General features: G+C 45.3%; 2 protein-coding genes across 34 annotated transcripts in view; both read right to left on the reverse strand.

The window, feature by feature from the left end:
- LOC124522169 (RAD52 motif-containing protein 1-like) overlaps positions 1-9,516 on the reverse strand; it is a 57,853-nt gene extending 48,337 nt beyond the window's left edge. For 29 of the 33 annotated variants that reach the window (XR_006964688.1, XR_006964687.1, XR_006964686.1 and 26 more), the window contains exons 1-5: positions 9,110-9,516; positions 8,565-8,744; positions 5,151-5,273; positions 4,154-4,322; positions 3,100-3,198 (exon numbers count right to left, since the gene is read on the reverse strand). Coding sequence is in view for 22 of the 33 variants with exons in the window: in XM_047093442.1 (XP_046949398.1) it covers positions 3,100-3,198; positions 4,154-4,322; positions 5,151-5,273; positions 8,565-8,744; positions 9,110-9,205 (667 nt within the window). In the remaining 11 variants the exon portion in view is untranslated. Of the gene's footprint in view, positions 1-926; positions 1,013-3,099; positions 3,199-4,153; positions 4,323-5,150; positions 5,274-8,564; positions 8,745-9,109 lie in introns of those variants that run through there. The other 4 variants (XM_047093438.1, XM_047093444.1, XM_047093445.1 and 1 more) reach the window with 2 other exon arrangements.
- Positions 9,517-12,605: 3,089 nt separating this feature from the next.
- Positions 12,606-22,104, reverse strand: part of LOC124522172 (pleckstrin homology domain-containing family M member 1-like) — a 75,323-nt gene continuing 65,824 nt past the window's right edge. Inside the window, 3 exon segments of the mRNA XM_047093451.1 lie at positions 12,606-12,887; positions 13,781-13,939; positions 14,883-15,109. Of these exon segments, the coding sequence (XP_046949407.1) occupies positions 12,805-12,887; positions 13,781-13,939; positions 14,883-15,109 (469 nt within the window). The 3' untranslated portion in view covers positions 12,606-12,804.

Raw genomic sequence — 22,104 nt, forward strand, 5'->3', positions numbered from 1 at the left:
TCTCTTCAAAATAAACATTAAAAAAGATGTTTTTTGAGGAATAAGTGCTTATTGTTGTTTTAAAAATTTTTTTTTAATGTTTATTTTGGAGAGAGCAAGAGACAGAGACATAGAGTGCGAGTGGAGGAGTGGCAGAGAGGGTCATAATCTCGTGGTTCATGGGTTGGAGCCCCGCATCGGGCTCTGTGCTGACAGCTCCGAGCCTGGAGCCTGCTTCAGATTCTGCGTCTCCCTCTCTCTCTGCCCCTCCCCAGCTCACGCTCTTTCTCACTCTCAAAAATAAGCAAACATTAAAAAAAAATCTAAAAAAAAAAATTCACAAATCTAGCCCCAAATTAAGCTCTCAATGACATGAAACACATTTTTGCTCCTTTTTTTTTTTTTTTTTTTTTTTTTTTTTTTAACATTCTGTATGTGGCACATTAGTATTTTCTTTTAGAAATTATTTTGGCAACTTAATCCCTAATTCAGGACATCCATGTGAGTGATTTACAGAAAAGTTCTTCAGCAAGATATTCATGCAAGATATATATGAGATGCCGACATCTGGGTGACACATCCTATTTGAATGGCATAATGGTTTCAAACGCTGTAGTATAATCACATTTAAGGCCATAGTTACTCTGTTCCCAAATCCTTGAGATTCTGTTTGAGGGGAGCTCTAAAAGGCTTGTGTCCTCTCCTATGTCCACAACTGTGGGAGTGCTCTGATGAAATTTGCTCTCCAAATTTCAAATAAGGGGTCAGAGCCAAGGGTCAGGACTTCAGGAAAAGCCCCAGAAATCCCCTGCAGTCAAAAGCAGTTTCTGAGTTTCACATTTCCCAAAGGATGATAGAGCTAATGCCAAAGTCTTCCAAATTCTGCTGGTTGCTTTACATTGTGGCTACAGTGGCTATGTCACCCCTGAACTTTAATCTCCACATACTTGAATTAAATCCTGTAGCTCGTCTTCAGTACTGGCATCTGTGATCTCTTCACAGGGTCTGTATTCCACAGCTATTTTACCACTTTCTGAAATAAAGTGAATAAGGATTGGGAAAAAAAAAAAAAAAAAAGAGGGTGCCTGGATGGCTCAGTCAGTTAAGCGTCTGACTTCAGCTTAGGTCATGATTTCATGGTTCATGAGTTCAAGCCCCATACCGGGGTCTCTGCTGTAAGCACCAGAGCACACTTCAGATCCTCTGTCCCCCTCTCCCTGCCTCTCCCCTGCTTACTCTCTCAAAAAGAAACATTTAAAAAATCAATAAAGTTAACAAGATCACTTCAGAATTTTCCTTGTTCTAAAACTAGCTGTATACAATGATAGCACCCAATAACTAGACATTCTTTTTATTTATAAAAGCAGAAAATAAAAGCATTTTCCTAGAAGTTTTCTCATGTCACACTTCAGTTTTTAATCATAACTATGTGTGAAAAAATACACATGAAGTTAACGACTGTGTGGTTCAAAAACGCTATCATCTTAAGAGATAGGAACTAAGGAATAATGACACAGGAAATTAAAACTATGGAAACAACACTGTTCAAAATCAGATGACTAGACAGTAAGGCATTAGGTAGAGGTCAGTGTGAGTTCTGGAATAGAGACCATGGACTATAGCTGATACTTCATATTAGAAACAAGGCCAGTATCTACTCCCCGGAAACAAAATCCCACCAGATACAATGAACAATGCTTTGGAGAGAGGGGGAGGGGGAGGGGGAGGGAGAGAATGCGCTTGGACAGTTTATTGGCAGAAACTGGCCCATGTCCCTTATAGACAATACAATTCCCCTTAAGGCAAAGTACAGCTACAACATTTTGATCGTGTACAAGGGATACCAGAGCATGTTAGGGAGAGGTCAGCAACCCAAAGGTTTAGTTTGGTTCTTAAAGGTTGTTACTCAGAATTGACAGCTAATGGAGATTCTACCTGATGACCAGGGAAGTCAACGTTCACTGCAAGAGCTGTCCAGGCTGGAAGCCTGAGACCAATCCAGGGTCAACTCTTATGGGCAAATAAGGCCTCTGAAACTTAGCTAGGCTTTCTTAGTCTCTAAGCCTGCAAGACTGTGAAGCGGCGAGGGCGGGTTGGGGGGGGCGATTGTTTGGGGACCCATTACTAATTATAAAATTCCCTTGGAGCACAGCCTGTAACATTCACACCATTGTAGAACGCAATAGAGAACACAATCGATGCTATTCAATAGCCCGACCACTTTCAAGGTTCACAAGAATATAGCTGACCCTAATACAAGAATCATATTCACCCAATAGGTCAGTGCCAAAAACAAAAACTGAAGCTGAATTGATTCCAAAAACATAATCTAATAAATTCTCCAACAGGAAGACGATGATAACAAGTTAACATATTTTCTCTGCTTACCATGTTTCAGGGATAGTTTTAAACTTTTCCATCATCTCATTTGCTCTTACAATTCATCCCCCATGAGGTAAGTTGAATTATTACCTTTACTTGGCAGATAGAGAAATTGCAGCTTAGAGAGATTAAATACTTCAAATCTGACTATAAAACCTAAAATTGCATAAGAAATCTAGGAGACAGAGCTAAGATTCAACACCAAGACGTCCAAAGCTTCAAAGTTTTTTTTTTTTTATTATTATTTATTTTGAGAGAGAGAGAGCACATGGCATGTGAGAGTCAGGGAGAGGCAGAGAGAGAGGTAGGGAAGAATCCCAAGCAAGCTCCACGCTGTCAGCACAGAGCCCGACATGGGGCTCAATCTCACAAATCGTGAGATCACGACCTGAGCTGAAATCAACAATTGGACGCTTAACTGATTGAGCCACACACGTGCCCCCAAAGCTTATACTCACAAGAGTATTCTGTGTTATGAGCAAACAATCAAGAAAGAAGACTGGGTCAAACACTTTCTGTGTGGACAGAGGTAAATCACTGTATATCTATATACCGGGGACAAAAATATTTGTGGTCATTTTTCTCACAAATGCCACAAAGAACAAGTTTGAGACTACTGCTTTGAAAGCATTTGGTGAACAAAAGAATATGAAGTGTTTTCATCCAATTAACTTTTCAGAATGAGTTTATTTGCTCGTTGAAACTGATATACTGCAAGGACAATCAAGTAAGTCTTACCTAAAATCACAATCAACAGTTTCTGGAATGCATCTGACACAGCCTTCTGAATAGCAAGCTTCTGGATTGTCCGCCTTTTCATAAGAAATGATAGTGGCCCTGCATCCAACCAAAACAAATGGATTTAACATGCCTATCTGAATGATAACTGATTTGGGGGTTATATGTGTAAAGGTGAAAATACATCCATGATTCGTCGTTCATTATCTTAGCAAGTAAGGGCAGGCACAACCCAAGGCTGAATGACTCTGCTGTAGGTATATCCTGGCAGGGCACATTTTGACTGCCCTGATCTACTCCAGAAGTTTTGGAAGTACCAAAAGGGAGACTCAAGCCAAGGAAAGTGGCACAGATCTCACATCGCTCGTAGACTTCAAATGGACAGGCGGAAACTATAGTTTCAGACCCTACTGCAGACCCTACTCTCCTGTGCATCAAGGGCTGGAGTCACATGGGGAGAAAGGTTCGGTGGTACTGCCCATGACCGCCTGGTCTCTTCCTGGGCATCACCCAAGGGAGCCTTACTCCCTTAGCCTTGCTAACAGCCCTGCCCCTCCCGGAAAACCCTAAGCCTAAGTGCTGTAGGCACTGGGAGAAAACACAGTACCAATGGGAATACCTTTTCTAGGCATCTGTATTTGACTCTTTACACTCCAGCCCTTTGATAGGAGGCAAAGGACTCAACATTTACACAAGAGTTTATTTAAATCTTTAGATGATTACTTTGCTGGGATAACTGCAGGCTGCAAGAGATATGTATTTGAAGGACTATTTTAGCACAAGGCGAATTCTTAACCAAAAATGGGAAAAACATTACTTCCCTCCTCCTAAACTTCTTGGCAGAAAGTCAGCTTTAGAATTTTAAAGTTAAAGGTTCTTTCAGGTATTGCCTGAGATAAAAGCCTGTACCGTAGGCCAGAAAAACTCTGCCTAGGGCTTTAGGAGCTTAGCAAGGGGGAGGGCTGGATGATGTATCTGAAAAGATGAGTTTTTAGAGAGAAAGAGGGATTCTGCCTCCCCTCCACCCCCACCCCCACCTCCACTGTAAACGGACCTTCCTCCAGGTTATCCAAAGGCTCCTCGGCCATGCCAGCTCCGGGACTCCGGCACTCATAGGATGGCAACACCACCTCTAAAGCACAGAAGAATTTCAGGCTCTGCTTCTGAAGTGGTGGCACAGTATCTTCATTTGCCCTTTCTTCAAGGTCAGAAAGATCCTGAAGCTGTTAGGATTTTATTATTATTTTTTTTTATGTTTATTTATTTTTGACACAGAGAGAGAGAGCGAGAGAGAGCGAGCATGAGCAGTGGAGGGGCAGAGAGAGAGGGAGACACAGAATCCGAAACAGGCTCCAGGCTCTGAGTGGCCGGCACAGAGCCCCACGTGGGGCTCGAACTCACAGACCGTGAGATCATGACCTGAGCCTAAGTCGGACGCTCAACCGACTGAGCCAACCAGGCGCCCCGAGCTGTTAGGATTTTAAATGGAAGGTCCTTCCTTGGATCTGAATGTAAGCTTCAAGATGTTTTGTTATTAAAAACAAAACCAGCGGCGCCTGGTGGCTCAGTTGGTTAAACTTCCGACTTCGGCTCATGTCGTGATCTCACTGTTCATGGGTTTGGGACCCGCGTCGAGCTCTGTGCTGACAGCTCAGAGCTTGGAGCCTGCTTCCGATTCTGTCTCTCCCTCTCTTTCTGCCCCTCCCCCGCTTTCAATCTGCTTCTCTCTCTAAAAAAAAGAAAAAAAAATGCAAACTAAACTCCAGCAATCCCAGCCCACAATGGAGGTATCCTATAGCTTCAAAATCAAGTAAGACTTAGAAACGGATAAAGACAATTGGTTTTTATTATACACCATACAAATACTGGAGAAGATTATGGACACCACCACCCAAGTTACTGAGATTATTATGAATTCTTGGTGGCAGGCTCAGGTACTTCCAGTTAGAGGCCTCTCACATCTCCCCACAACCCAGTTTTCTCCTCTCTGAAGTCCAGAATTTCAGTGTTGAAATGATTCTAATTAGTCAGAGAAAATCTATAAAGTTTACCTTGATGATCCTTTTTGACCATCCATTGAAACCAAAGTAATAATTTGCCAGTTCTTGGCACTGGGAGCTGTTTAGGGCAAGGGCCTGATGTTGAACCGCCTTATGTTTGGTGCCAAGACGAACCTAAAGACATAAGAAATAGACCTGAAAATATCATAACCTGACACAGAGGCTTCCTTTGGATACACCTGAGATTTATCAATACCTATTTCATAGAGAGGTTGTGAAGATCAAACTGGAAACATTTTAAGAAATCAGCTCCTAATAAACCCTAAATAAATGCTATGTACTATTTTTACGCTATAGACTTTTCTGCATCATTTCCAGGGCCCTTGATTAATCGGCTTTTGTGATCTCTGATATTGAAAGTGATGATGAAAGCAACTAAGGAAGCCCTCTGGAAGCAAATTATAGGGCTGTAGGTAAGCAAGGGAAGTAAACTTTTTGCTGTCTCATCCCGTAGCTCCTGTTTGAGAATATGACCTCAAGAGCAGATAACATGGACCTGAGTAGGACCTGAATCAGCAGCACTCACCGCCCGCAAATTACTAACCCCTGTTAGAAGAAGGAATATACATACTTCTGTAAATTTTACAAGCAAATAAAACAATAAGAGGTTCATTTGCCTTAATAAGCTTCTTTGAGAATGCAAATACCTCCAGTGATAACTCTCTAAGTAACTTACACACTACAGTGTATTTCTTACATCCTCTAGTTCTTTTTTTAAATGTCTATTTCGGGGCGCCTGGGTGGCTCAGTCGGTTAAGCAGCTGACTTGGGCTCAGGTCACGATCTCGCCGTCCGTGAGTTCGAGCCCCGCGTCGCGTCGGGCTCTGGGCTGATGGCTCAGAGCCTGAAGCCTGCTTCCAATTCTGTGTCTCCCTCTCTCTCTGCCCCTCCCCCGTTCATGCTCTGTCTCTCTCTGTCTCAAAAATAAATAAAAAACGTTAAATAAACAAATAAATAAATAAATGTCTATTTCAAGTGGGGTGTAGTATATTAGTATATTCATAAAAATTCAAATAATTCAAATAAAGTCAAAGTATTATTAACTCTTTATTGATTTGTTTGTGCAACTTCCTCTATCACTAGTTTATCAGTCCCTTAAGTGCTTGAAGGAACCATATTTTATTCTTTTCTCATTCCTAGAATCAAGCACAGGTCTATGGATTAAGTGAATGGATGAGTAGATAAAAAAGTGAAATTACTTTCTCCAACTGAAGCTGCCTGCTAGGAAGGAGAAATGAAGATGAACTTTTAAATGTTGAGTGCTACAGCACAGGCTAATGGTGAGGCAGAGTGGAGCTGTTCTGGACAACCAGGAAGCTTCAGAAGGGCCTTGAGCCCCTGAGTGGTAGAGACAGTTGTCACCTTAGATAACCTTGCCACAGTTCTTGCTGGCAACCGTTTTCCTTCATGCTACTGAAAAAAAGCTCTCAGATGCCTTAGGCCTTTCCTTGATTTTACTGTAAGATGTTATTCTTGGGGCGTCTGGGTGGCTCAGTCTGTTGGGCATCCGACTACAGCTCAGGTCATGATTCTCACAGTTTGTGAGTTCGAGCCCCGTGTCAGGCTCTGTGCTGACAGCGCACAGCCTGGAGTCTGCTTCCGATTAGGTGTCTCCCTCTCTCTCTGCCCTTCACCCGCTCATGCTCTGACTCTGTCTCTCAAAAATAAACATTAGGGGTGCCTGGGTGGCTTGGTCGGTTAAGCGTCCGACTTCGGCTCAGGTCATGATCTCACGGCCTGTGAGTTCGAGCCCCGCGTCGGGCTCTGTGCTGACAGCTCAGGGCCTGGAGCCTGTTTCAGATTCTGTGTCTCCCTCTCTCTCTGCCCCTCCCCTGTTCATGCTCTGTCTCTCTCTGTCTCAAAAATAAACGTTAAAAAAATTTTTTTTAAATAAACATTAAAAAAAATTTTTTAATGTTCTTTTTTAATATGTATTTATAAAAGGCAAACAAACAGACAAACAACCAGAAACTATGTGTACTTGCCAAAGTATAAAGGAACACATAAGTAAATTGGGCAACAATTTCAGTAAGCAGCGGGGGGTGGGGGGGGTGGTAACCCAAGGCTCTGTGTTCAATAAATAAAGAAATTTAATATGAATGCTCTCTCCTGTCAACTATATATTGACTTTGGGCTTTATGCTGTGAAATCTCAAAATCCATTTGTGAAATGGTCTTAATGTCCAATGAGAGAAAAACACCTCATTACTCACAACTGATACAAAGTAATTATTTCATAATCTGGAATAGCTGAGTGGCTGGGTGACATTTTCACAGGCTAGAAGCTTGCAAACTAAGGAATGCCTGACAGGTGATCATTTCAATCATAGAGAGTGGAGCCAGGATTGAAGACAGTGTTGAACAAGTGGAGATAGTATACTCAGAGTCACATTTGAGAAGGATTCTTAGATTTGATCCAGATTAAATCAGTAAGGAAGGGCATATGGTAAGAATAGGCAGTCAAGTCCATAGGAAGTAGCTAGATTAAGAAGCCAGTTAGAGAAAGCTGATGAAAACATACAATTATAAAGTGAAAGGTTTGGCAATCTAAGCCTCACTCAACTTATTCAAAGGAGTTGACATGGCCCTTGATAAGGAAATGGTGATTGAATTGAGGCTCATAATGAAATATAATTCTGGGGCTCTGGGAAAGCAAAATGGACAGCATGTTGGTATGGAATAAAGTTTCTGTGGTGTATTAAAGAATGTTTTAACCATTTTCCCAGGAGTTGAAGGGAGTTCTGCATAGGCAGTTTGGGAGTGATGACGATGATAATGACGATGAAGCATCCTTTATAATACAACTGATGAAAGAGTTTGTCATTTTATATCCACATAATAGAGGGGGGCCTGGGTTGCTCAGTCGGTTAAGCGTCCGACTTCAGCTCAGGTCATGATCTCAGGATTCGTGAGTTCGAGCCCCACATCGGGTTCTGAGCTGACAGCTCAAAGCCTAGAAGTTTGCTTCTGATTCTGTGTCTCCCTCTTTCTCTTCCCCTTCCCTGCTCATGCCCTGTTTCGCAAAACTGAATAAAAACGTTATGAAAAAAAATTTTTAATCCCCATAATGTAAATAGAAACAAGACTTCTTGTGAAGCTTTGTTAAATTAAGGGCACCAAAAAATGACACGGGGTTGAACATCAGTAAGTTTGGGTTTGCCCTCTACCTTCCAGTTACTGTCATGAACCTTAAGTAAGTCACTTAACTACCCTGAGTTCGAGTTTCTTCATCTGAAAACAAAACAAACATAACAAAACAACCAAAAACCCAGGGAAACCGGAGGATCAGTGTAGCAATGCATCTAAAAGCATTCTGTAAACCACAGTGGTATACCAACGCTGGTCTAGTATTGCTGAATTCAACACTTCGTCCCAGTGGAGTTAGGAATTTCCTACTTGCACCCACCTTCACTGGAGAATTCTGAAAAAGCTGCTTCTGGTCGCATGCCTTTTGGGCTCTGTGAGCATCCCTTGCTGAGTAAAACTTGATGATGGCGTAGAAACCAGGACGGGCCACTGCAGCGTTTGGGAAGACTCGGACCGAATACAGAAGGCCAAACTGGGAGAATACTGCGAACAGAGAATGCTGTGGGGTGGTCCCACGCCAAGTAAGTGCATGAAATTTCACGCCCAGGAAACAAAACTGCCTTCTATTCCCTAAGCCCTCCTGCACACGCAACCCAAAGCACTTCTCATTTCGTTGAAAAGATTTCCCTCTGAAACCCTAGGATTCGAGAAGCATTAGAAGGCAACATGTGCTGGCTGTTGAGAGTTACCTCTCAAAAATCTGCCGGGGCTGAGACTGCAAAGGTCCCTTCTAGAACTAAGATTCCTCTCGGCGGAGACTACAAGGCGCGCGAGGCGCTCAAAGCCAGACTCTGAGACTCCCAGTCACGGGGAGGTGGGGGTGTCTCCCTCCCCGCCTCCCTCCCTCCATCCCGCCCGGCTCACATGCAAGGCCTCGGCCGTGGGTCCAGAACTCAGCTCCCACACCAGCAAGGTTTTGTCACTCCCGGTGGGAACCGTAAAAGAGACCAATTCCGCCATGCTACCACCAAGGCGTAGGCACGACTAAGGTTTAAGTGGCACCGCGCCTGCGCAAGGCGCGCCCGCGCTTTTTAAAAAGGGGCTGGTACGAGGGGCGGGGCCAGCTCGCCGCGGGGTGGGGCGGGGGCTGTCCCCCGGACCTCTCCTTCGTCCCTCCCGCTCTGGGGCGGGTCTCTGCCTCTACTTCCCCTCCCGCCGCTCCATTGTCTCAATGTCGTAGAATTTAGTGCTTCTAGTCAAGTGTATTTAAAAAAATTTTTTTTTAAATATTTATTTATTTTTGAGAGACAGAGTGCAAGCAGCGGAGAATCAGAGAGAGAGACACACACACACACACACACACACACACACTCCGAAGCAGGCTCCAGGGTGTCAGCACAGAGCCCCAAGCAGGGCTCAAACTCACAAACTGTGAGATCACGACCTGGGCTGAAGTCGGACGCTTAACCGACTGAGCCACCCAGGCACCCAAGTGTATTTTTACAGTAGGGTCTAAAGGGTGAGCTTACAGGATCCCTGGGTGTGGACAATTTTATGGCAGCCTTCTTCGTCTTCAGTCCGGGAGAAGATTTAGACTACTAGCAGTTAGTAAGTTACCTACTGAACTTAAAAAATTTGGATTTCTCTACGTTGTGTGGGAAATGACCACTAAAGATGCAATCCTTTGGCTTAAGAATGTTTTCATGAATGTTAAATATACAAATCAAACTATAAGTCATTAAGCCATTAATGAAATCCTTAAAAAGCATTCCCTGATTTCCCTACGTGATTTTGATGAATTGGTGTACGTGTGTGCTTGTTGGGGTGAGATGATGTGGGAGTTTGGCAAGCAGGGTAAGAAGGAGAGATAAATTTGAAAAAATCAAAGAGTGAGGCCAGGTAGGGCACCAATATTGGAGCTCACGGTGCTTGTGCAGAAGGGCCGTTCTCGGCATCCAAATAGCTATTTTGAGGACTGACACACTGAGAGGGAAAGTAGGTCCTAATGATCCTTATTTTAATCCTAGAATGTCTGAGCCAGAAGGGGCCTTACAAAACAAGTCTCCTGAGGTTTCTAAACAGTGGCCTTCAGACTGCTGCTGGTCTGTGGTGAAGGTTTCACCAGTCCTTGCCAAAGCAAGAAAAGGTAATATAAGCAGGGTTAAAAAAAATATTTTCACAAAACAAAATCTATTCAATTATCCTATAAATCTGACCCTCATTTAAAAAATGATTTTAATATTTATTTTTGAGAGAGAGAGAGCATGCATGTGCGAATGGGGGAGGGGCAGAGAGAGAGAGGGAGACACGGACTCCGAAGCGGCCTCCAGGCTCTGAGCTGTCGCCACAGAGCCCCTCGCCGGCGCTCAAACCCACAAACCGCAAGATCATGACCTGAGCCGAAGTCCGACGGTCAACCAACTGAGCCACCCGGGCACCCTGACCTTCATTTTTCATGCTAAAAACTGTTTTATGAAGAGATGCTGATAGAGGATACTTGTGATTAATAGTCTTTCTTGGGCATTAAAATAAAAAGTTGGAAATTTTAACATGGCCTTAACTTTTTTCGTGTTTTACTGGTCTGTGAAGTCCAAAAGTCTGGGAACCACTCAAATGTCAAATCTCTCACTTCAGAGCTGAAGTAGTTAAGGCTCAGAAGTAGGGACAGCAGTGGCCCAGGTGGGACAGTTTATTCAGGCAGTTCCGATTGTAGCCATGGGTAGAACATTCCTCCAACTGCCCCTTTTCTGTCTTTGCGTTGTCATTTTGCAGGTTCAACTCCACATCAGCACCATGTATTCATTGTATGTATCCACTCATTCGCTGTAGCCAGTATTCGTGTATGTCTCTGCCTCTCCAGGCAGATGGTGAACACCTCAAGAACAATAGTTATGATTTACCTTCCTTCTTCTAGTACCTACCACCCTCCTGCCATACTAGGTACTCGAAGATATCTGGAATTAAAAATGAATAAATCAACACATTCTTTGCACAAGGAATGCTTTAACAATTCCCCAAATATAACAACTTCTTCACTGTGGTCCTCTCTTGGTTTGCGAATGACAGTCAGGAACCAGGGGCCTGGGCCTGGATGGGTACAAGGAGAAAGCCCTAGAAAACCATTTATTCCTGGGGCTCCGGTCAGTCCTTTTTAAAAAAGGGAAGGAAAGAAAATAACGTGAAGTGGAGGCAAGAGGAAGAAGGCATGAAGAATCCCCAGGCGAGAAGAGGAACGCTGGAATGACTCCACGCCTGTCTCATTCCTTGTGACACCCCGTCATCCAGTAGGAGAGTGGCCGGCCCGCACAGTGCAACCTCCATGCCACCCTGTGGAGAGAAGAAGGCTGGGCTCTTGCTTCCTACTTAGTAGCTCCTTCTCCACATCCATGACCCAGCACTTAGTGAACGCACAGCACAGCACGGCAATGCACAGAACCCCCTTCATTGCTCGCTCTCTGGTCTGTCCCCCTGTGGCCCCTCTGAGCCTTCCTTTAAATTTCTCTTATCTGTGGTGTTTGGCCCCTCCCCCCGTCCAGTATGCTCCCACGTTTTCAAATCCTCCTCTGGCCCCGAAGGGGGAGCGCACCATTTTACAAGGCTGAGAGTCACTAAACACACAGAAAGATACATACATACATACATACATACATACATACATACATACATAACCAATCCGTCAATCTCAGGGGCAACTATCGACTCTCCCTCCAGAGAGGGTCATCCCTAATAGCCGTCAGCGTCTCTTCCGCATGGTGTTCCTAGAGTAGGCAAGGCACTTAACCCCCTCCATCCTCACAGGCACCTGTAGAGGCAACTTATCTATCTATCTATCTATCTATCTATCTATCTATCTATCTATCATCTATCTCCAATCTGAAGCTCAGAAAAGTGAAGCAACCATTGCACTGTCTACCATTGGGAAGCTGACAGCTTTGGGGGTATTTGCTCAGCTGAGGAGCTACGCACCTTTTATAGAAAATGTTGCCGTGAATTATGGAGAGGGCCAGCCCCACCCCCCACCCGTGGCCAGCATGAGCGTACTGCTTAACTGCTCCCACACCTACAGCTCATTGAACCACGAGGGGATGATGGGTCCAAGCTGAGCCAATCAGATTCTCTATCCCAGCCCCTTGGACTCTGGGGCTGAGACTAGCCAGTCTCCGTGACTGCTCAGAACATTAGCCCGTTAGCTTGGGGGCAGCCACGATCTGTCCTCTGGAATGTGGAGCAGAATATACTGCTCTACAAAGAAAGTAGTGAAGGAAATGCACGAGGAGGCAAAAACTTGTCAGGAGAGCCACACTGACAGTTCCCAGCTCCGCCTCCATTCTCTTCCCAAGAAGAGACCCCTTGGGTAAGCTCGGTGAGACACCTTGTCCCCTCTGAAGCCATCTCCCTCAGCTCACTCAAGTTGCTTTGCTACTGTGTCCAAAACGGTTTTAATACAACATCAGAGAAAGACCCAGATCCCAAGTCTTGTAAGTCCCAGTTCCGAGCCCCGCCGCTCTCCCACGTTTTTCTAGACGGTTAGAAGGGGTCGAGTCCTTGCCTCCTGTCCCCTCCTGTCACTACATCCTTCTTGGGGCTCTGCCTGCTAACTTAGTCCCACAGTGACCTCCTCACCAGTTCTTCATTCCCCCTGCTCCAGACACAATCTTTTTCACACAGTTGATGGTTGAGAGAAGATCGGGGCTCAGCAGTTCTGAAGGGGAGGCAGAGAATACCCGTGAGAACACAGAGGACAGTCCCAGAGACTGAGGCAGACACTGGCTCTCCCTGCCCCCCAGGGGCTGAGTCCTTCCAGATTAGGCAAGGGCTCCCTCCCAGAGGCCCATTGAGATATCCCTACAATGGCTGCTAGAGGTCAAGGGTGGCTAGGGGTGGGGGCAGGAGGGGCAGGAGTAAATGTATGTTTACTACCACACATCCTAGCTAGGGTACATGCTGGTTCACGCCACGTTTGAGGGTTTCTAGGGAAAGGAAATGTCAAAACAGGCAGCACAGAGGCCAAGGTAAACCTTGCCTAATGAGAGAGGCTCTTCAGGTCAAGAGTGCAGGGATGTTGATCAGAGTACGAAAGAGGGAGTAAGGGGCAAAGTCATGGACCTGTGGAGCCTCCAGGAGTGGCTCTGAGGTGGGGAGTTTGCCCTTGGCCTCCAATCAACCAGGCCATTAACCACACAAAGTCAGTACTTGATGGTTAGAGCTGAGCCTTCAGGGCCACCAGTCTGGCATTCAGCACTGGTTCTATGAGCCTCAGTTTGCTCGTCTGTAAAGCGGGGATCAAAACAGTTTCCACCGCATGAGAAGCTGGCATGTGAAGTGCTTAGTATATAACACACTCTCGATAAATGTTGGCCGCTGCTGTCCTCTGCTACTGGGTGTGCAGAGCCTTTCTGGAGCCTGCACCCTGGAGAATCTCCTAACCGGAGGGGCATCGTAGCCACTAGTCAAATCCTCTGCTCAGCAAAGGCATTCCCGGACTCCTCGGGCCATCCCTCTGGGGGCATTCCCAGGCTTGGAGTGGGAAGAGAAGTCCTGTGAGTAGACCCCACTCATCCTCTCACCTCTCCCACCCTGAGACCCCGGCCAGACCTTTGCAGTCCTCGTGGCAAATGTTTTCCGAGTGACTCTTGTAATCATTGCACCAGTAGCGGCTGTTGATCTGGAAGATGCCATAGTCGAAGCTGCCGTCTGCATTTTCATTTACCTTTGATAGGTTGAAGTTGCTCTCCACAAAAGCCAGGCACAGCCCTTAGAACAGGGAGAAGAAGGTTTTTAGAGGGCTCTGAACTGAGGGACAAAGGATACGGAGGAGAAAGGGAGACGGGGAAGCAGAAGAAAGGAACAAGGCCTAAGAGGCTAGATGGGGCAAGCTGGCTGGAAACACCCATTAGCTTCTCCCCTCGCCCTTCGGTCCATCCACCTGCCCCTCAGTACAACCGCTCATCATCCCGCTGTCCATCCGCGTCTCCTGCACTTGATGACCGCCTACTGTGTGCCGTGACCCATGCAAAACCCAGTGAGGGACATTTAGCTGGGTCAAAGGCAGCTGGTGCCTTCAGAGGGCCTATAGTACAAGAATGAAGACACACACCTTAAAGGACCGTAAGACAAGGTAAAACGAGAAGGACAGCACAAGACAGGTGTGTGCAAAATCTGGGCAGAAGGAAGCTAGCCCCACCATGGAGGAGGACGGAGCCTTTGCACTGCCTGCTCCCTCTGCCTGGAATGCTCTTCCCCGGACATTTGGGCGACCCGGTCCTTTGCCTCATTCAGTGCTGCTCAATGTCACCTCCTCAGAGAGGTATTCCTTGACTTCCCCTTCAAGGACAGGGTTACCTCTCACTCCCCTGGCTTTATTCTGCTGCATAACATTTATCACCACCAGGAAGTGCTTCATATGTTTGTGTGTGTGTTTGGGACTCGCCTCTCCCCCTAGAAGGCAAACACTGTGAAGGAAGGGGCTTTGTTGATGTCTCTGTCCCCAGCCCCCAAAATAGTTCCTGGTACATAGTAAGTGCTCAGTTAATAATTGTGGAAGGAATATAGAATGTTGGGAGGGGCTTCTCGGGGAGGGCTGCTTTTTGAACTTGGCTTCGAAAGATGAATGATGGAAAGATGGCCACATAGGGGGTGACCAGGAGCAGAAGAGGAATGGGGGGGGTGGGCGGGAGTGTGAGAAAGCGGCACTCACAGTCACTCAGCGAGTAGCCCTCAAACCCATCCAGATCCTCCTTGTGCAGCACTCTGGCCAAGTCACAGCGATTGATGAGCTTCGCCTCATTTATGGCAACGAGGCAGCTGACCAAGGACATGAGTAGCGTCCTCATCATCTTCGGAGGGGAGAAGGTGCAGCTGAGGGCCTGTGGTCCCGAGGATCTCCCAGACGTGCTGCTGGTCTCCTCTGAGCACCTGAGGAATCTGGAGAGAGCAGCCAAATGTCCTGGCTCACTCACGGCTCCCCGCCTGGCTATTTCTCTTTCCTCTCACCATTTTATACTTTTTTTTTTTTTACTACAGAAACTTTCAAACATTTACAAAATAAGAGAGAATAATATCATGAATCTCCATGTAGCCATTGCCCGGGGTCAACAGTGAAAAACTGAGGCTGATCTCCTTTCATCTACAGGTTTTCTCCTCTTTTAGCCATTCTCACTCTTGTAAAGGACACCTGGCTATGGGCAGCATTTGGGTACAGGGGTGGGGAGTGAGGCTGGCAAAGGAGATTGATGAGAACTGGACTTTACTGGTACTTGTGTGTGTGGATTTGAACATGTGCTCTCGTAGGAAGGGCCAGGCCACTGGGTGTTGATCTGCCCTCAACCCCACGCTCCCAGACGCATGATATGTGACTTTTCCCAAGGGTATACCCTGCCTTGTGCAATTCCTGAGAGGCTGTCTTATAAGCTCTACACCTTTGTTTCCACTCAAAACTGGTATCACTCAAGTAAAAGTGACCTTGTTGAAGAAATAAACTTCACTTTCACACTGTGTGTGTGTGTGTGTGTGTGTGTGTGTGTGTGTGTGTGTGTAGGGGGAGGTGCAAGGGGCGGGGACTCTGGAGTCACATCGCCTGCTTTCAAAGGTTGGGCTGCTGTGTGACCTTGGGCAATATACTTTACCTCCCTGGGCCTCATTTGTAAAATGAAGATATGCCAATACCGACTTACTAGGGTTGTCATGATGATTAAAGGAAATGATAAATGCCTAAATCTTGGTTTTGCATTACCCCCCAAATAGGAAGCAAGACTTCTGGGACAAAGGTTGATTCCCAGGCTGGAGTAGGAAAGGGTATAAAATAAGTATGAATTATCTTGTGCTAGAAAGTAAGAAACTGCTCAAAATATGGATTGGGGCACGTCAAATGGACATGAGAGCCAGCTCAGAGGGGCACCCACTGGCCAAATCTGGAACACTTTCTTGGTAACAGCTTTATTGAGATAAAATTCCCAGTACATAATTCACATACCACACAATCACTTAATTTAAAGTGTACAGCTCAATAGTGTGTTTGCAGAGCTGTGCGACTATGACCGCGGTCAATTTTAAAACATTTTCATCGGGGTGCCTGGGTGGCGCAGTCGGTTAAGCATCCGACTTCAGCCAGGTCACGATCTCGCGGTCCATGAGCTCGAGCCCCGCGTCGGGCTCTGGGCTGATGGCTCAGAGCCTGGAGCCTGTTTCCGATTCTGTGTCTCCCTCTCTCTCTGCCCCTCCCCCGTTCACGCTCTGTCTCTCTCTGTCCCAAAAATAAATAAACGTTGAAAAAAAAAATTAAAAAAAAAACAAAACAAAACAAAAAACATTTTCATCAACCCAGCAGGAAACCCCATACCCATTAGCTGTCACTAATCCACCCCTCCTCCAACCCCTGCCCACCACAAGCCTACTTTCCATTTCTCTAGATTTACCTAACCTGGACACTGCACACAAACAGTCACACCATAGGTGGCCATTGAGCCCGGCTTCTTCCGCTTAACAATGTTTTCAAGATTTACTCATGTTGTGGCAGCCACTGGGATCTCATTCCTTGTGATGAATCCTTCTTTTGTCTCTCTATTGATCGTTTTATAGACTTTGGGGCTACTTTGGGGCTATTATGAATGACGGTGCTGCGAACATTCACGCACAAGTGTTCGTGTGGACAAATGTTTTCATTCCTTCGGGCATATACGCCAAGGAATGGAACTGCTGAGCCATAGAGTAACTTCAAGTTTCAACTTTGGAGCAACTGCCTGACTTCAAAGTGGCTGTACCATTTTACATTGCCATCGGCTTTTCCACATCCTTACTGACACTGGTTACTTTAAAAAAAAAAATTATAAAGTTTATTTAGTTATTTTGAGAGAGAGGGGGGGGGTGCACAAAAGCTAGGGAGGGGCAGAGAGAGAGGGAGAGAGGGAGAATCCCAAGCAGGCTCCTGTCAACGCAGAGCCCAATGTGGGGCTTGAGCCCACAAACTGTGAGATCATGACCTGAGCTGGTATCAAGAGGCTCAACTGACTGAGTCACCCAGGTGCCCCAACGCTTGTTTGTTTTTTTAATTCAATTTACTCTTTTTTTTTAAAGTAGGTTCTGCCCATGACCCTGATGTTGAGAGTCACCATGCTCTATACCAACGGAGCCCACCGGCCCCCCTCCCCCGCTAACACTTGTTATTAACTGTCTTTCTGATCAAAGCTCTCCTAATGGGTGCCAAGTCGTACACATGGTAGTTTGGATCTGCATTTTCCTGGTGGCTAATGACGCTGAGCATCTTTCCATGTGCTCTTTGGCCATTTGCATATCTTTGGGGAAATTCAGTATTCAGATCTTTTGCCCATTTTCTAGTTGGGTTATTTGTCCTTCTTTATTGAGTTGTAAAAATTCTTTATCAGATGGGAATGCAAGCTGGTGCAGTCACTCTGGAAAACAGGATGGAGTTTCCTCAAAAAACTAAAAATAGAACTACCTTACAACCCAGCAATTGTACTACTAGGCATTTATCCAAGGGGTACAGGTGTGCTGTTTTGAAGGGACACATGCGCCCCCATGTTTATAGCAGCACTATCAACAATAGCCAAAGTATGGAAAGAGCCCAAATGCCCATCGATGGATGAATGGATAAAGAAGGTGTGGTATATATATACAATGAAGTATTACTCGGCAATCAAAAAGAATGAAATCTTGCCATTTGCAACTACATGGGTGGAACTGGAGGGTATTATGCTAAGTGAAATTAATCAGAGAAAGACAAACATCATATGACTTCACTCATATGAGGAGTTTAAGAGACAAAACAGATGAACATAAGGGAAGGGAAACAAAAATAATCTAAAAACAGGGAGGGGGACAAAACAGAAGAGACTCATAAATATAGAGAGCAAACAGGGTTACTGGAGGGGGTGTGGGAGGGGGGATGGGCTAAATGGCTAAGGGGCACTAAGGAATCTACTCCTGAAATCATTGTTGCACTAGATGCTAACTAATTTGGATGTAACTCTTAACAAATAAAAAATAAAATTAAAGACAATAAATTAAAAAAAATAAAAAATAAAAAAGTCTTTATCAGATACATGGCTTGCAAATATTTTCTTGCATTCTGTGGGTTGCCTTTCACTTTCTTGATGGTATTCTTAGAAACAAAAGAATTCAATGATGATGAAGACCGTTTTCTCTACCTTTTCTTTTGTTGCTTACGCTTTTGGTGTCATAGCTACAGAATTAATACAGAATGGTTTCTAAGGTAGTCTGGGACATTTTGGCCATCAACACAAATAAAGATAGTGACAGGGGAGCTTGGCCGGCTCAGTGGGTGGAGCAAGCGACTCTTGATTTCAGGGTCATGAGTTAGCACCCCACCTTGGGCCTAGAGCGTCTTTGAAAAAAATTATGATAGTGACACATTATAATCTAGTGAAAGACATAGGAATCCCTGAGTCCTTAATAGTAATAAATAGACAAACAGATACATAACGGCGATGGGGTTGGAGCTCTTCCTGACAATAAGATGGTGAGTGAGAAACGTGGAGGTGGTCATGAGGTTGGAAAATCATCACTCTGCAGCCATCATAGATTAGTTTGGGCAAGAATCATCAATGGATATTAAATCTAAGGTGGTGGGAAGCTTGGTGAAGAACTGGATGGGGCACCTGGGCTGGCTCAGTCGGTTAAGCATCCAACTTCGGCTCAGGTCACGATCAGGTTCATGGGTTCAGGCCCAGCATCGGGCTCTGTGCTGACAGCTCGGAGCCTGGAGCCTGCTTTGGGTTCTGTGTCTCCCTCTCTCTCTACCCCTCTGCCGCTCACACTCTGTCTCTCTCTCTCTCTCTCTCTCTCTCAAAAATAAATAAACATTGGAAAAAAAACTATCAATGCCATGAAAACACAGAATGGGGCTATTTCTGTCACTGTGCGTGTGTATCGTTGCCCTGAGAGTAGGTGTATGTTCCTGAGAGCAAAGGCCTAGTTTCCTCCACCCACAGGCTGCAGAGTCAGGAAGCTTCTGCTTGGGCAAGATGGCTGCCCTAATGGCCTTGTTTCCTCACAGATGTCTTCTAACCTCACTCCGTACCAGCCTGAGCTTGTGAACATTCTTTTGCTTCTCTCCCTCCCCCTGGTGTTGCCAGATGTAGTAAAGAAAATTTTACAGGATGCCCAACTACATTAGAATTTCAGACAAACAACAAATAATTTTTTAGTATGAGTGTGTCCCATGCAACCCTGCTCCACCCTGACTCAGGAGGTTCCTTCCGAGACTTGCCAGGGGTCACTGAGCCTTGGGAAGCAGGTGAGCTCTCTCTCTCTGCCCATGAAGTACCCCCTTGGGGTCTCCATGGGGAATACGGTGTCTCTGGTAGATGCATTCTCACCTCCCCTTCCGAAGCTTACCTCTCTCCTACCCCTCTCTGACCCCAGGTCCCAGACAGCCAGGGCTTTCCTCAAGAATCAGCAGAACGAAGAGTCTCTTCCTCATGAACTATACTCTAGCCCTGCCTAGGTCGCAGCTCCCCATGTTCTAAAGAAGGTGGGAGCGCTGGGCCACCCTGCCTTCTGGAACCGCAGTTCTGTGACGTCATCATTCTCCTGGACATACTTGGGTCCAAACCATGCAAACGGAGGCCCATGCAAGCTTCCCGCAGAAAGTACAGATGGGTCTGGAAGCACTGACTGGTGATCGCTGTCATGAAGGCCCCTGGGTGGGGCAGCACAGAGGGTCCTGGTTGTTCTGCCTCCTCACCTCCCTTCCCTTTGGTGGGTGGTACCACCTTTGGGGGAACTCCTTCCCCCATGGGGTTGTAGTGGAGAGTGCCAGTCACAGGACACTGTGCTCCGGGTGACAGGGTGTGCCTATGGCCCCCACCACTATATTTTGAATAGAAATTAAGTGGAACAGCTCAGCTTTACAGGGGAAGCCTTCAGGAGTGAGGCCAGAGGCCGACAGTTTGGAATCATGTGGACACAGCCCATCTAACAGCATAAGCTTCCTTGAAGAGGGAGCAGAGTCCAGACAGCATTCCAATCCTAGAGTCTACCCTTTTCGGGACCCAAACACAGTCTTGCCCTTACTGCTATCCTGCAATTCAATAAATGTCCCTTCCTGCGCCAATAAGTTCGAGGTGAGTTTCTGTCAACTGCAACCAAGAGAGGCCTGCATAGGAGGGAGCGTGGGGTTAACCACCTGTGAAGCGGTGACCCAACAATCTGTCACCTCCCTGTGAAGCTCACACATCCTAGTGTCACTAGTCACCAAAGAAGTCCGAAGCATACTTCCACCTGCTGTACAGAAAGGAGGCAAAGGAAAGTTTTATTACCGGTGGCTACACTACCCTCTGCAACAGGATGGTAGGGGCTGGCAGAAAGAAGGTAGCAGGAAGAGCCTTTAAGTGGGCAGTGCTGCCCTGTACCTTCTGCCTCCAGACTTTTCTTCCCAAGGACATTGCAGCTTGGGCTGACGATGTTGGGATGAGTAAGAAACGTATACCTCATTCATAAATGATGATGAATATCCCATGGGATTTTTCTTCTCTTCCTTTCAGCAAAATCGCTAATCATGTTATTTTTTTTAAGTTTATTTATTTATTTTGAGAGAGAGAGAGAGACAGAGACAGAGAGAGCGAGTGGGAGAGGGGCAGAGAGAGAAGGAGAGAGAGAGAATCCCAAGCAGGTTCTTCACTGTCAGCACAGAGCCTGATGCGGGGCTTGAACTCAAGAACTGTGAGGTCATGACACGAGGGGAAACCAAGAGTCGGATGCTTCAACAACTGAGCCACCCAGGCGCCCCTAATTATGTTAGGATAATCAAGATCTTAGGGGTGCCTGGGTGGTTCAGTCGGTTGAGCACCCAATTCTTGATTTCGGCTCAGGTCATGATCCCAGGGTCCTGGGATGGAGTCCTGCTTGGGGCTCAGCACTGAGCCTGGAGGCTGCTTAAGATTCTCTCTCTCTCTCTCTCTCTCTCTCTCTCTCTCTGCCCCCCTCCGCTCACACACTTCCTCTTAAAAAAAAAAGATTTTAAAATTTACTTAAGGATTAAAAACAATTATATTCAAAGAACAAAAATGTAAATATATTCATTTTTTATTAATTTTTTGTGACAATTTTTTATGAAAAAATTTTCCAGTGTTTTTCCAAAAAGTTAGGGTTTTTTTTAAACATTGAAAAGTATCTAATAATGCAGAAGGCAAAATAAAGATTAGAATTACTGAATATCAAATTTTTATATCAAATATACATAAGTCCAAATACTGTGTATCATTATACTCTCTAAAACCTTAATTAAATTTTATTAAATAACTTAATTTTAAAGTTTAACTTAAATTGTATTTAAATTATACATTTAATTTAAAATTTGATTTATAAATAACTTTTTATTACTTATTTATTTATATATTTATTTTTAGTAAATTTAACCACAACATGGGGCTCGAACTCGTGACCCTGCGATCAAGAGTCACATGTTCTTTTTCTTCTAATTTTTAAAAAATGTTTATTTTTCAAATGTTTAATGTTTACCAATTGAGCCAGTCAGGCACCCCCCCCCCGAAAATAAGTACGTTTTTATTTTTTTATTTATTTTTTAAATTTTTCTAATGTTTATTTATTTTTGAGAGAGACTGAGAGAGACAGAGCTCGAGAGGGGAAGGGCCAGAGAGAGAGGGAGACACAGAATCTGAAACAGGCTCCAGGCTCTCAGCTGTCAGCACAGAGCCCGATGCGGGGCCTGAACCCACAAACTGCAAGATCATGACCTGAGCCGAAGTCGGACGCTTAACCGACTGAGCCACCCAGGCGCCCCGAGTTTTTAAATAAAAATGTTAAAATTCATAATTCTAGCATTCAGTGTCCATCTCGCTGCCTGTGTAAAGAATCAGTATCGTTATGTCTAAAGCCTAGATATACATGCAAATTTGAATATGTGTAACATGGCTTATGTA

Source organism: Lynx rufus, unplaced genomic scaffold, assembly GCF_022079265.1.
Source record: "Lynx rufus isolate CCGP_SWC_20201006 ecotype Redwood Valley unplaced genomic scaffold, mLynRuf1.p SCAF_34, whole genome shotgun sequence".
In the NCBI taxonomy this organism is placed as follows: domain Eukaryota; kingdom Metazoa; phylum Chordata; class Mammalia; order Carnivora; family Felidae; genus Lynx; species Lynx rufus.